The sequence below is a fragment of the Schistocerca nitens genome, chromosome 5 (genome assembly GCF_023898315.1).
Source record: "Schistocerca nitens isolate TAMUIC-IGC-003100 chromosome 5, iqSchNite1.1, whole genome shotgun sequence".
Lineage (NCBI taxonomy): Eukaryota > Metazoa > Arthropoda > Insecta > Orthoptera > Acrididae > Schistocerca > Schistocerca nitens.
Genome location: NC_064618.1, coordinates 53,688,328 through 53,701,527, shown reverse-complemented (window position 1 = coordinate 53,701,527; position 13,200 = coordinate 53,688,328). Strand labels below are relative to the sequence as shown.

General features: G+C 44.7%; 1 protein-coding gene across 1 annotated transcript in view; it reads right to left on the bottom strand.

Annotated features, from left to right (window-relative positions):
• LOC126259594 (discoidin domain-containing receptor tyrosine kinase B-like) overlaps positions 1 to 13,200 on the bottom strand; it is a 416,947-nt gene that overhangs the window by 32,285 nt on the left and 371,462 nt on the right. Inside the window, exon 13 of the mRNA XM_049956504.1 lies at positions 7,275 to 7,384. Within this exon, the coding sequence (XP_049812461.1) occupies positions 7,275 to 7,384 (110 nt within the window). The remainder of the gene's footprint in view (positions 1 to 7,274; positions 7,385 to 13,200) is intronic.

Genomic DNA, 13,200 nt, shown 5'->3' with positions numbered 1-13,200 from the left:
CGCCTCAGCCCACTGCTATTTCCCTTCTACACTCGCATCAGTATTGTACAAACTTTCCAATATTGGAATAGGATTTCTGTACGCCAGGCAGCTTTGGTAGCCGTACTGTCAGTTATCGCATCTGGCTATTAACGACGAGACCCCTGTTTGAATCCTAGTGCTGATACACATTTTAGTTCATTGCTTCTGCCTACATCATTATCTTCTGAGGTATTAATGAAGTTATTTTATGAAGTCAGCACCATTCATAATCTCTTGTATTTAATTTTTCTCTGTAGACTTCGCCTTTGAACCATACTCAGATGAAAAAAATGTCAGGGGTAAGGTTGACTTGCAACCAATTATCTGCTGGATGAATTCCAATCTCTATCTTCCTCTACAGTTTTTGCCTTCTACAGCTCCAGATATCCTGTCATCCTGTCCTTTCTTGTCAGTGTTTTCAAAATATTCTTTACCTCTCCGATTCTGCGCAGAACCTCCTCATTTCATGCCTTATCAGTCCATCTAATTTTCAACATTCGTCTATAGCACCACATTTCAAATGCTTCGGTTTCCCAACAGTCCGTGTTTCACAACCATACACTTCTGTGTTCCAAACGTACATTCTGTGAAATTTCTTCCTTTAATTGAGGTCTATGTTTGATACTAGTGGACTCTTGGCCAAAAATGGAGCCGTACAAATTGCAGGCCTTACTAGCCATAGGCAATGACGGCAGACTGAGTCGTCTCTTAGTCTACAGATGTTAGTTTTATAAGATTAGAATGTGCAGGGGTCATCAAGCTGGAAGAAAAAACACATCTTTGTAGCCAATTGTATGGCAGTCTTTCTGAGTGGTTGGTTAAAAGAAAATTAATTTCTTAATGTCAAATATCCTTGCTTACTGTAATCTGGACTGTAAAGGCGGAATGTGAGTAACGATATACAGCCATGGCTTCATAAATCCTTCAATAACTACTGCGCATTCATCAGAATGAGTGTCTGCATTCGGCTTTTCAGTTCAAAAAGAAGTGAAAGCTGTTGCGTGGGGCAGGTATAACAGCTCTCCATCACGTAGTTCGTTCAGAATGTTTTGCGCTTCTTGAATTTGGGGGACTGTTTTTTTGTTTATAGGGAATCATCGAAAATTATGCTAACTGGTTTAGCTGCATTTCGCATTCTCGTGACAAAAGTTTACACAATTCTATTGGGTTCTTTTCCTTTGATCCAGCTCGTGAACGACATTATATGATTCTAGGCTCATGGACTGGAGCTTCTCCCCGTCCTCAAACGTGACGGTCTAAACAACTGATGATAAATCACCTCTATAGTACAAATATATAACGCTAGTAGCATCAGGCAGGCGTCTCATGGACAATCTGATGGATCTTGTTCTTACAGCCACTACAGGCATTTGGCAACCAGTTACTTACTCTGGAAGATTTACTTATGGTATGTCCAATGCAGACATTCTGAGAGTGATTGTTCCTGTTGATGGTTTTCCGTAGTCAGTCTTTTGAATTTGACCGGAAGTCCATGAAGCTATAAACCATAATACAAAGGAACTGCTTTGACAAAGGAAACTAATGTTCTCACCTTATGTAATCCTGTTACGAAGTGAGATCTCCCTCTCAGCACATGTTCACATTAGATTCACTGGTTTCCGAAGTCTTGAAAATTTTCCTGGTCTGATGGAGTTGCGTTCTTAACTGTTACCTTACCTTAGATGAATCAAACTCGTTCCAGTAACTTGAAACATGTTTTTAATGCTATGGGACTATGGCTCTATCCACGGCAAGAGACAATGCAAGACGGCAAGCGTACACATGTGGCAACCGAACTAGATCGCAATCCGAGAAAACAGCACATGGCGGATCTTATCACTCGAACCTGAGACAGCTGGCGAAGGGCGTGTTTTTTAAATCATTACGGCACATGAACAGCATACAACTTCGCGTTTCTGTACTCTTGGATCGAATTTTGCTCCTCTCTCTTTTTCCAGTTAACACCTAAATGACGCGTAGTTCCCATCGTAATATTCGTATTTGTTTGTACTTTCGAAATTAATATCTCATCTACTCTAAATGTTTAAAATGTATTTTCTAAACCTTTTTACTAGTGTCACTGCTCTGTTAATACAAAAAAACAATGTGCAATAACCAGCAATACCTTCCGTTTCCGTACAACAAATATCGAGAGTTACCTTGTTGTTCTCATCTACACGTTTCCAGATTCATGTCAGCCCTCTTAATAACATTGCACTTTTAGGATGATAAAGAAAAATTAAGTAGATAGATGTAATTTGATATCATAATTAAAAGTATGCAGAAGAATTAAAAAAAATTACATGCTGTGCAGATGTTGTGTATGGCTCCTCTTTAACACACGGTAAACATCTAAGCGATAATCCAGTTTGACGCCATACATTCTGAAGCTTATCTGGAGTCACCGAAGTAAGCCCAACAGAAAGGCGCATTTTGGGCTCTAGAATAGTTTGGCGTAAAGGAGGTACATATAAAGATCTTTCACATAACGCCGTAAAATCCACGTGTGTCAGATCCGTAGAGGGATGTACCAAAGAGCAAACACAGCGTCGTCATATCTACTACAACCGATCCAGCGGATTGGAAGATGTCGAAATAGAAACGTGCCAGCCTCCACACAGCAATTTTAGGCTGCTGCATCATTCAGATACATGCAATCAACGAAATCTGTATCAAGGTGCCGCATCAGCTGAAGCATGTCCAGGTATATATTTGTTAAGGTTTTTAGCTATAATAAGAATAATGGACCGTATAAATTTTGTGCTGAGATCACACACGACACATTAACGTTCGGTGAGTCATGCTGATATTCATTTATACACTTCGGCTATTCCGTACCCCATATTCCGATATTGTGAAGGTTGCCTCGTCACTAAAAATCAGACGAGCATCACATTCTTCTTCCTCGATGGTTCCCAGCATTGCCCTAGCATAACTTGAACGTTGACGTAGCGATCGAAATTTTGCACTCTGATTTACATTCTGTTCAGTTCTTATAGATGTATCACTATGCACTGAATAGGAAACGTGAACATTCCGCAGTCAACAACGTGGAAAATCCTTCGTAAGAGGTCAACAGCGAATTCGTACACTGTGCAGCCCCAGTGAGCTATTAGCCATGACAACAAACTGCGCCGTCTGCAGCGCTGCATTCACTCTGAGTTGCACTTTATATGCAAGGCGATTATCTATGAAACATTTAAAAAAAAAAAAAACATTACAGACGAATGGCCAAGAACAGCGTAACACATGATTCAGTATGTGGAAGACAAACACTCATTTTCTTTTTGTTTTACGATGTCCGTAACCATTCTGTGTGTCCACTCTTCGTTACGCGGCACACAACTAGCTGGTGCTTCAGTTCTGCCCATACTCGACTCAGCTTATCAGGAGTGACGGCAAGAACGTCTCCTGCAATCTGGTGTCTGAAGTCTTCGATGTTCTGTGGTAGAGGTGGAGCATAAACGCCTTCCTTGACGGAAACCCACAAGATAAAATCAGACGAACACGGTGACCAGTCGAATAGCGCCAGACAAGTGGCAAGGAACAGTTGATTTAGGCAATTTCCTATACAGCTGCGAAAACGTGGAGGGGAAATTTGTGGAACGATGAAATCCCCGCTGTAAGTTTCACGTTGTGGCACGAACAATAGTTGTAGCATGTCGAGATAGCTGATACGATTGACAGTTACGTCAGCAGAGAAGGGTTCATAGACTGTTTCTGGACACGGCACAAAAAATACTTTCTCGGAATCTCGAACGTGTTAGTTTCAAGTGTATTTTCTGTACCCCATGTGCAGGTAGTGTGTCCGTTGACCTTTCCCGAAAGATGAGAAGTGGCCTCGTCACTGAAGATTAATTTTCCGGCTAAGTTGTCATTTTCGAGATGGTTCTGCCGATCTGCCGACGACGCAGTTTCCAGTCACTGCTTATGGCTTGCAATTTGTACAGCTCCACTCTTCACCGCATACGAAGGATTTTCCACAATATTCTCGGAGGAATGTTCAGTTATGCACCAGCTCGATATGAAGCTTTGTGGTACTTCGCAGTAGCACGTCCCATACACGGTCCACGGACTGTTCTAACATGCCTAATTAGTCCGAACGTTTTGTACTGCACAAATAACAATCCTCTTCTAAAATGTTACACTAAGTCACAACGCTGTTGTAAACTGGTGGTGACTTGTGAAACTTGGCACGGGAAGTTCTTTGCTTTCGCACTACCGACTGGCTACAGGCAGGTTCTAGCACGCAAAATACGGTGAATAGCCTAAGAAACTGGTACACCTACATAACATCGTGTAGGGTCCCCTCGAGCACGCAGAAGAGCCGCAACACGATGTGGCGTGGACTCGACTAAAGTCTGAAATCATGCTGGAAGAACCTGACATCATGAATCCTGCAGGGCTGTTCACAAACCCGTAAGATTACGAGGGGCTGAGATCTCTTCTGAACAGCAAATTGCAAGACATTCCAGATACACTCAATAATGTACTTGTCTGGAGAGTTTGGTGGCCAGCTGAAGTGTTTAAACTCAGAAGAGTGTTCCTGGAGATACTCTGTAGCAATTCTGGACGTGTGGGGCGTCGCATTGCCCTGCTGGAATTGCCTAAGTCCGTCGCAATACACAATGGACATGAATGGATGCCAGTGATCAGACAGGATGCTTACTCACGTCATATTTAGACGTATCAGGGGCCCCACATCACTCGACATGCACACACGACACTCTATTACAGAGTCTCCACCAGCTTGAACAGTCCCCTGCTGACATGCAGGGTTCACGGATTCATGAGGTCTCAATACGCGTACACGTCCATCTGCTCGATACAATCTGAAACGAGACTCGTCCGACCATGTTCCCAATCATCAACAGTCCAATGTCGGTGTTGATGGGCCCAGGCGAGGCGTAAAGCTTTGTGTCGTCCAGTCACCAAGCGTATACGACTGGGCCTTCGCCTCCGGAATCCTACATCGGTGATATTTAGTTGAATGGTTCACACGCTGACACTTGTTGATGGTCGAGCTCTGAAATCTGCAGCAATTTGCGGAAGGTTTGCACTTCTGTCACGTTGAACGATTCTCTTCAGTCGGCGTTGGTCCCGTTCTTGTAGAATCTTTTTCCGGCCGCAGCGATGTCGAAGATTTGATGTTTTACCGGATTCGTGATATTGGAATGATCGTATGGCAAAGTCCACACTTCATCCGTACCTCGGAGATGCTGTGTCCCAACACTCGTGCGACGACTATAACACCACGCCAAAACTCGCTTAAATCTTGGTAACCTGCCGCTGTAGCAGCAGTAACCGATCTATGAACTGCACCAAACACTTGCTGTCTTATATTGGCGCCGCCGACCGCAGCGCCGTATTCTGCTTGTTTGCATATCCCTGTATCTACATCTACATCTACATCCATACTCCGCAAGCCACCTGACGGTGCGTGGCGGAGGGTACCTTGAGTACCTCTATCGGTTCACCCTTCTATTCCAGTCTCGTATTGTTCGTGGAAAGAAGGATTGTCGGTATGCTTCTGTGTGGGCTCTAATCTCTCTGATTTTATCCTCATGGTCTCTTCGCCAGATATACGTAGGAGGGAGCAATATACTGCTTGACTCTTCGGTGAAGGTATGTTCTCGAAATTTCAACAAAAGCCCCTACCGAGCTACTGAGCGTCTCTCCTGTAGAGTCTTCCACTGGAGTTTATCTATCATCTCCGTAACGCTTTCGCGATTACTAAATGACCCTGTAACGAAGCGCGCTGCTCTCCGTTGGATCTTCTCTATCTCTTCTATCAAGCCTATCTGGTACGGATCCCACACTGCTGAGCAGTATTCAAGCAGTGGGCGGATTCAATAGCCATTCCCTGCACCATGCGTCAATTCGCTGCAGATCCTCCTGCATTTCCGTACAATTTTCCGTTGTTACAACCTCTCGATATACCACAGCAACGTCCATAAAAAGCCGCAGTGAACTTCCGATGTCATCCACAAGGTCATTTATGTATATTGTGAATAGCAATGGTACTACGACACTCCCGTGCGGCACACCTGAAATCACTCTTACTTCGGAAGACTTCTCTCCATTGAGGATGCCATGCTGCGTTCTGTTATCTAGGAACTCTTCCATCCAATCACACAATTGGTCTGATAGTCCATATGTTCTTACTTTGTTCATTAAACGACTGTGGGGAACTGTATCGAACGCTTTGCGGAAGTCAAGAAACACGGCATCTACCTGGGAACCCGTGTCTATGGCCCTCTGAGTCTCGTGGACGAATAGCGCGAGCTGGGTTTCACAAGACCGTCTTTTTCGAAACCCATGCTGATTCCTACAGAGTAGATTTCTAGTCTCCAGAAAAGTCATTATACTCGAACATAATACGTGTTCCAAAATTCTACAACTTATAGACGTTAGAGATATATGTCTATAGTTCTGCACATCTGTTCGACGTCCCTTCTTGAATACGGGGATGACCTGTGCCCTTTTCCAATCCTTGGGAACGCTACGCTCTTCTAGAGACCTACGGTACACCGCTGCAAGAAGGGGGGCAAGTTCCTTCGCGTACTCTGTGTAAAATCGAACAGGTATCCCATCAGGTCCAGCGGCCTTTCCTCTTTTGATCGATTTTCATTGTTTCTGTATCCCTCTGTCGTCTATTTCAATATCTACCATTTTGTCATCTGTGCGACAATCTAGAGAAGGAACTACAGTGCAGTCTTCCTCTGTGAAACAGCTTTGAAAAAAGCTATATGAACGACCAACAAAGATGAAGCCAAACTAGCACTATGTAAAATATAAAATCCTGTAAAACTGGACCTCAGTATCGTACTGGCAAAAATAATCAGGGAATGGGAAAAGAAAGTAAAAAATATTGAGATTGGGAAAGAGAAAGGAAAAATAGTCACTGCAAAATGCTTGGCCTTTGTTGAACGACCAACAAAGATGAAGCCAAACTAGCACTATGTAAAATATAAAATCCTGCTGAATATGCGTGCCTATTCCAGTTTCTCTGGGGCTTCAGTGTAATTTATCTGGCAAGTACTGCCCCATTTTAAGTAACTAATGTCGGTTTCTCTCCTGTCAGCGGTTTCTAAAACTAACTTTGCGCACGACGTTAAAAAGAAAGTTATGGTTAGCCCTTTACGTACATCGATTTTTAAGATGTTTCATCCAATTTTATAATTGGCCCTAATTCTTGTGAAGAAGAAAGATTGGCAAGCGGGGTGCGGCAGCCAGAGACACTGTGCACTTACTTCTCCTGGTCGGCGGCGCCCGTCGGCAGCACCTTGACCGCCACCAGCCGCTTGCCCAGCGTCGTCGCCTTGCCGTACTCGGGCACCCCGTCCGCCTCCGCTATGTACACCTGCGGAGCCACACACAGTATACGCATTTATGTTTGCTCTCATTTTACACATGAAAACCAAAGACGTCACACGAGTACTGGATACATCATTACATTAAACGAACAACTGTTGAAAATGAGCAGGAGGATGCAGGCAGATGAACTGATGACACATGAACTTCTTTGTTAGATTCTTAGGTGTGTGAAATGATCTACATCTACACTCTGCAGGGCAAGTGATATTGTGTCGTGAAGGTTATTTCTGGTACCACTACCAGATTCCCACTTCCCTGTTCCACTCGCGACTGGCACGTGGGAAGTATCCATATTAGTTATAATTTCTCGAAATTTCTCGTTGTAGTCATTTCGCGAGATGTATATGGGAGGGAAGTAATATGTTGTCCGAACTCTTTCTCGAAGGTACGCTCTCGGAGTATCAGTAGTTAACCTCTCCGTGACGCACGACAACCATCTTGCAGAGTCTGACACAGTAGTTTGTCGAGCATCTCCGTCACGGTATGGCGACGACCAAACAATCCTGTGGCGAAAGGCGCCGCTCTTCGTTGGCTTTTCTGCATCTCTTGCATCCGTCCTAACTGGCAAGAATCCCACACTGATGAACAATAATCAAGTATCGGTCCTACCTGGCAAGGATCCCACACTGATGAACAATACTCAAGAATCGAACGAAGAAGCGCCTTGTAAGCCATTTCTTTCATGGATGAATTACATCTCCCTACTACTTGTTTCGCGTGATCATTACACTTAAGGTCGCTACTGATAGTTACTCCTAGATCGTATAGTAGTTCCTGTTTCCGTCATTTTGTGCCTGTAGTGTACCGATGTAGGCACACTATGTTACATTAATTTACGTTTAAGGTCAACTGCACCATTAATCAATATTCTGCGGGTCTTCCAAAGGTTCCTTAAGTGCGAGTTCTGATTTTGATACCTTCTTATAGACGACCACACCATCAGCGAACAGCCTCGTGGACTTTATGACGTTGTGACTACGTCATTTATATATACTGATGAGCCAAAACATTATGCCACCTGCTTAATATCTTGTTTTACCGTCTTTGGAACGAAACACGTCATCGATTATGCGTATCAGAGATCCGACAGTTTGTTGGTGGGTTTTTTGGTTTATATGACATTGTATGATAGTGAAACATGGACTGTGAGAAAACTGGAATAGAAGAGAATTGAAGCGTTTGAGATGTGGTACTACAGACGAAGGATGTATCTTAGGTGGACTGATAAGGTAAGGAATGAGGAGTTTCTGTGCAGTGTCGGAGAGGAAAGGGATATGTGGACACACTGATACTACTACGTGTGACGAGGGCCTCCCGTCGGGTAGACAGTTCGCCGGGTGCAAGTCTTTCGATTTGACGCCACTTCGGCGACTTGCGCGTCGATGGGGATGAAATTATGATTAGGACAACACAACACCCAGTCCCTGAGCGGAGAAAATCTCCGACCTAGCCGAGAATCGAACCCGGGCCCTTATGACTGACATTCTGTCGCGCTGACTACTCAGCTACCGGGGGCGGACAAGACACTGATAAGGAGAAGAGACAGGACATCAGCTGAGATAGGAAGGCTCTAGACAGAGCTGTAAAGAGGGAAAACTGTAGAGGAAGACGGAGATCGGAACACATCCTGCAAATAATTGAGAACGTAGGGTGCAAGTGCTACTCTAAGATGAAGAGGTTGGCACAGGAGAGTAATTCGTGGCGGTCCGCATCAAACCAGTCAGAAGACTGATGACCAAAAAAATGGCATTAGGTCACATAATTCGAGCTAATAACGGGCCGCTGATTTGCGTATGTAGTGATGGCGCCTGATAGCGACCCAGATGGGTTCCATGAGATTAACACCAGGCGAATACGGCCGTCGAGGCATCAACGTATGTTCACTCTTAATGCTCGTCAAACCACTGACCATTGTAGCACGGGTCTCGGGTCTGGCTCCGAGACACGGACAGTTATACCGCTGAAAGACGACATCGCCTTCAGGGTAGATATCAAGCATGAGGGGATACAGGTGCTTCGCAGGTGGCAGCTTGTCTTTGATTACTACCACATGTCCCATGTGAGCGCAGCAGAATGTCTTCCATAGCATGATACTGCCCTCATCAGCTTACGTCCGCGGCGCGCTGCGTGTTTCGAGTCGCCGTTCGTCTCGATGACAGCGTTTGTGGAGACGACTATCGACCTATTGTAGCAAAATGGTGATTCATTCGAAGAGCTGCTACGTCTCGACTGATCGACGGTCGAATAGTCCCGTGCTGCCCACTGTGACGATGTCATTGGGTCAACATCTGAACATGTACAGGTGGCCCGCTGCGGACCTCCTTGCACAGAATTGTACGACGAACGGTGTGCTCCGAAACACTTGCGCGTGCACCAGTATTCAGCTCTTTCCGCTGAGATGCCACAGATCACCATCAGTCCCAGTATACAGAGGAGACAAGCCTCCAAACCCGACGTTCTGTGGACAGTCGTGGACGTTCAGCCTTATAGCGCCTAGTGGTAGTTTCACTGTCCGTCTACCTCTTTACGTAGATGCTCACGACAGTAGCACGTGAACATTCGACCAGCTTCCCGTTGCGCGGTGCTCGTTCACGGGCTTTGCGTAAAAATAATCTGCCCTTTGTCAAAGTTGCTTATCTCAATGCATTTCCGCATTGCAAACCATATCTTCGCTAGAGTGGTTCCCCGTCCGTGTCTGCTCCTCTTACATACTTCTGTTACTGCTTCACGTATCCGCAATGCCACAAGGCGGCATCCAACGTCGCGCTGAGCAGTCGTGACAATGAGTAGGCTGATCAGAGTATCAGTGTATAATGTTAACAGGTCTATCATACGTCCTTCACGTACTCTTGCAGTTACCTTACACCCTCGGTTTAATTCCTCAAGAGCGACGTGTTGAGTTCTGCAAAGACAGAAGCCTGGTCCGATACTTGGTGAGCTCTATTTTTTTCACTATACAACAGTGCGAGACTTTAACATATTCCTGAACTCAAGGAATTCGGCATCAACTTGCTGCCAGATGTCTACGTCTGGATTAGCTATCATCGAGATGATATCATCTAGAGCGGTTAGATCAAGAACAAAGCAAGTTAATGACGACGATGGAAAGCAATGAGGATTAGGGTTTGACGTCTCGTGGACGACGAAGTCAGAGACAGATCACAAGCTGGGACTGGGGAAGGGAATCGGTAGTAACCTTCCTAAGGAACCGTCCCGGCATTCGCCTGCACGGCCGGACAGGGATTTGAACGGCCATCCACAAGAACAGAATTCAGTGTCTCGATCACTGCATAATCTGACTCTGTAATGACGATCACGAATTGAAAATTTAAGATTAATACGATTGTATAAGGACGACGTTTGATATCAGCTGACTGCTCACGGGCAGGGATGCTTTCTTTGCCTCTGATAATCAGCTCTGTATGTCCATTTTACTCCTCGCGTCATATGTTATTTTGCTTCCAAAGAGATGTGCTACTTTGGAAGCAGTATAACACGTGGCGGGCGAAGAAAGTAGGACATATAAAAAAAACAAAAAACAAACAGTGTAACACAAACAAAGAAAATATTCCTAGCCATGGTAACTCTGCAAGTGTCAAACACCGGCGTACATCTGAGGAATAAACTACTGAGAATATACATTTGGAGCACAGCACTGTGTGGTGGTGAATCATGAAAGGTAGGGTGAGAGGAAAAGAGAGTAAAAGAGAGTAACCAAAGCGTTTGATAGGTGGTGCTATTGAAGTATATAGAAAATTAGGTAGCCTTATAAGATAAGGAATGAGGAGATCTTCCACAGAATCGGAGAAGGAAGAAACATATGGAAAACACTGACAGGTAGAAGGGGCAGGATTATAGGACATGTGTCAAGACGTCAGGGAGCAACGTGCATTGCACTAGAGGGAGCCGGAGACGGTAAAAACTGTAGGGGAAGGCCGATATTTCGATATATCCAACAAGTAGTTGAAGACGAAGGGTGCAACAACTACTCTGAGATGAAGGGTTTGGCACAAGAGAGGAATTCGTGGCGAGCGTCACAAGACTGATCCCTCAAGCAAGGTTCTGGTGTCAGTTTTGAATGACTCATAGTCGTAATTTTAAACTGCTTTTTAGCACTCGCATGGTCCGAAGTGTGTTGTAGCTAATGTGATTGCTTTAAAGGCAGCGAAGGTATTTTGTTTATAGCTCGTTTCCTTTGATTTCTGTGAACATTTGTCGAACTTTTCGGACGCACCTTGTACACAAATGGTCAAGAGTACAGCAACGACCGAAGAGCGTAGAAAATTGCAGGAATATCTGTGCAGAATCGGTAGTTGTTGCACAGACTAGCAGTTGTCCCTGAACATTAGCAAATAGTGTGCACAGATACCCAAAGAAACCCACTAGTGTACGAATACACTATTGGTGACCACTCGCTGGCAACACTAACTACCGTAAAACACGTAGGAGTAACCATCCGGAGTGATTTAATGTGGAGTGACCTGTAAAAGAAATTGCAGGAGAAGGAGGTGTCTGGCTGAGGTACACTGGAGAAATGTTACGAAAATGTAACTCATCCACGAAAGAAGTGGCTTATAAAACACTTTCTGAGCCGATTCTTAAGTATGCTCATCTGTCTGGGACCGTAACGTGGTTGGATTAATAGAACTGATATAGAATATCCAATGGAGAGCGATGTCGTGTGACTAGGGCCTCCCGTCGGTTAGACCGTTCGCCGGGAGCAAGTCTTTCCATTTGATGCCACTTCGGCGACTTGCCCGTCGATGAGGGTGAAATGATGATGAATAAGACAACACAACACCGAGACCCTGAGCGGAAAAAATCTCCGACCCAGCTGGGAATCGAACCCGGGCCCTTAGGATTGACATCCAGCTACCGGGGGCGGACATGGAGAGCGATGTTAGGGGATCGGTTAGTCGGTGCGATAGCGTTAGTACGGAGATGCTGAAGAAATTCCAGTGTCAGACACTACAAGAGAGAGGTCACGCACCACTGAGAGGTTTGGTAGTAAAATTCTGGGGGAGTACATTCGGAGTCGGGTAACTTACTTTTACATTCCAAATGCCTGTCTCGAAATGAGGACAACCGGAATATCAGAGAGATTGGAGCTTATGCGGCGGTTTACCTGTAATAATTCTTTCCACGCGACATTCGCAAATGGAAAAGGTGTAAGTAGGCTGCTTCTATGTTGGCAGCGCTGTGTAGCGCTTTGCATTGGATCTCTGACTGCGCTTTCTTTGTAAGATACTCTGTGGCTGGTTGGACTCGTTGTTGGAAGTTAATCGCCAGTACTGTTGGGCAGTTGGAGATGAACAGCTAGCAGTGACGGATGTTAGATGTGAGAAGTTAGCATTGATGGAGGGTAGAGGTCTGAAGTGTTAGCGTAGGCTAACGATCTGTACATGTTCAACTTGGAGATTTAATATTATTCACGATTATATACGTTTTTACTAGATGTCAATGACGATTTATATATTCGTGTTTGAACTGGACGTCACATTATTATGGTGAGAAAATCATTATTTGGTTTGCAACAAAACCTTTCCTTTGCGAACCACATGCCTATTAGTAGTTAGTGGCTTTAGTAGTTAGAATCTTTTATTTAGCTGGCAGTACTGACGCTCGCTGTATTGCAGTAGTTCGCTTAATGAAGCTTTTTGTAAGTGCTTAATGAAATGTATAGGTTTCTAGCATTTGTAGACTTAGAGAAAGCTTTTGACAACGTTAACTGGAATACTCTCTTTCAAATTCTGAAGGTGGCAGGGGTAAAATACAGGGAGCGAAAGGCTATTTACAATTTGT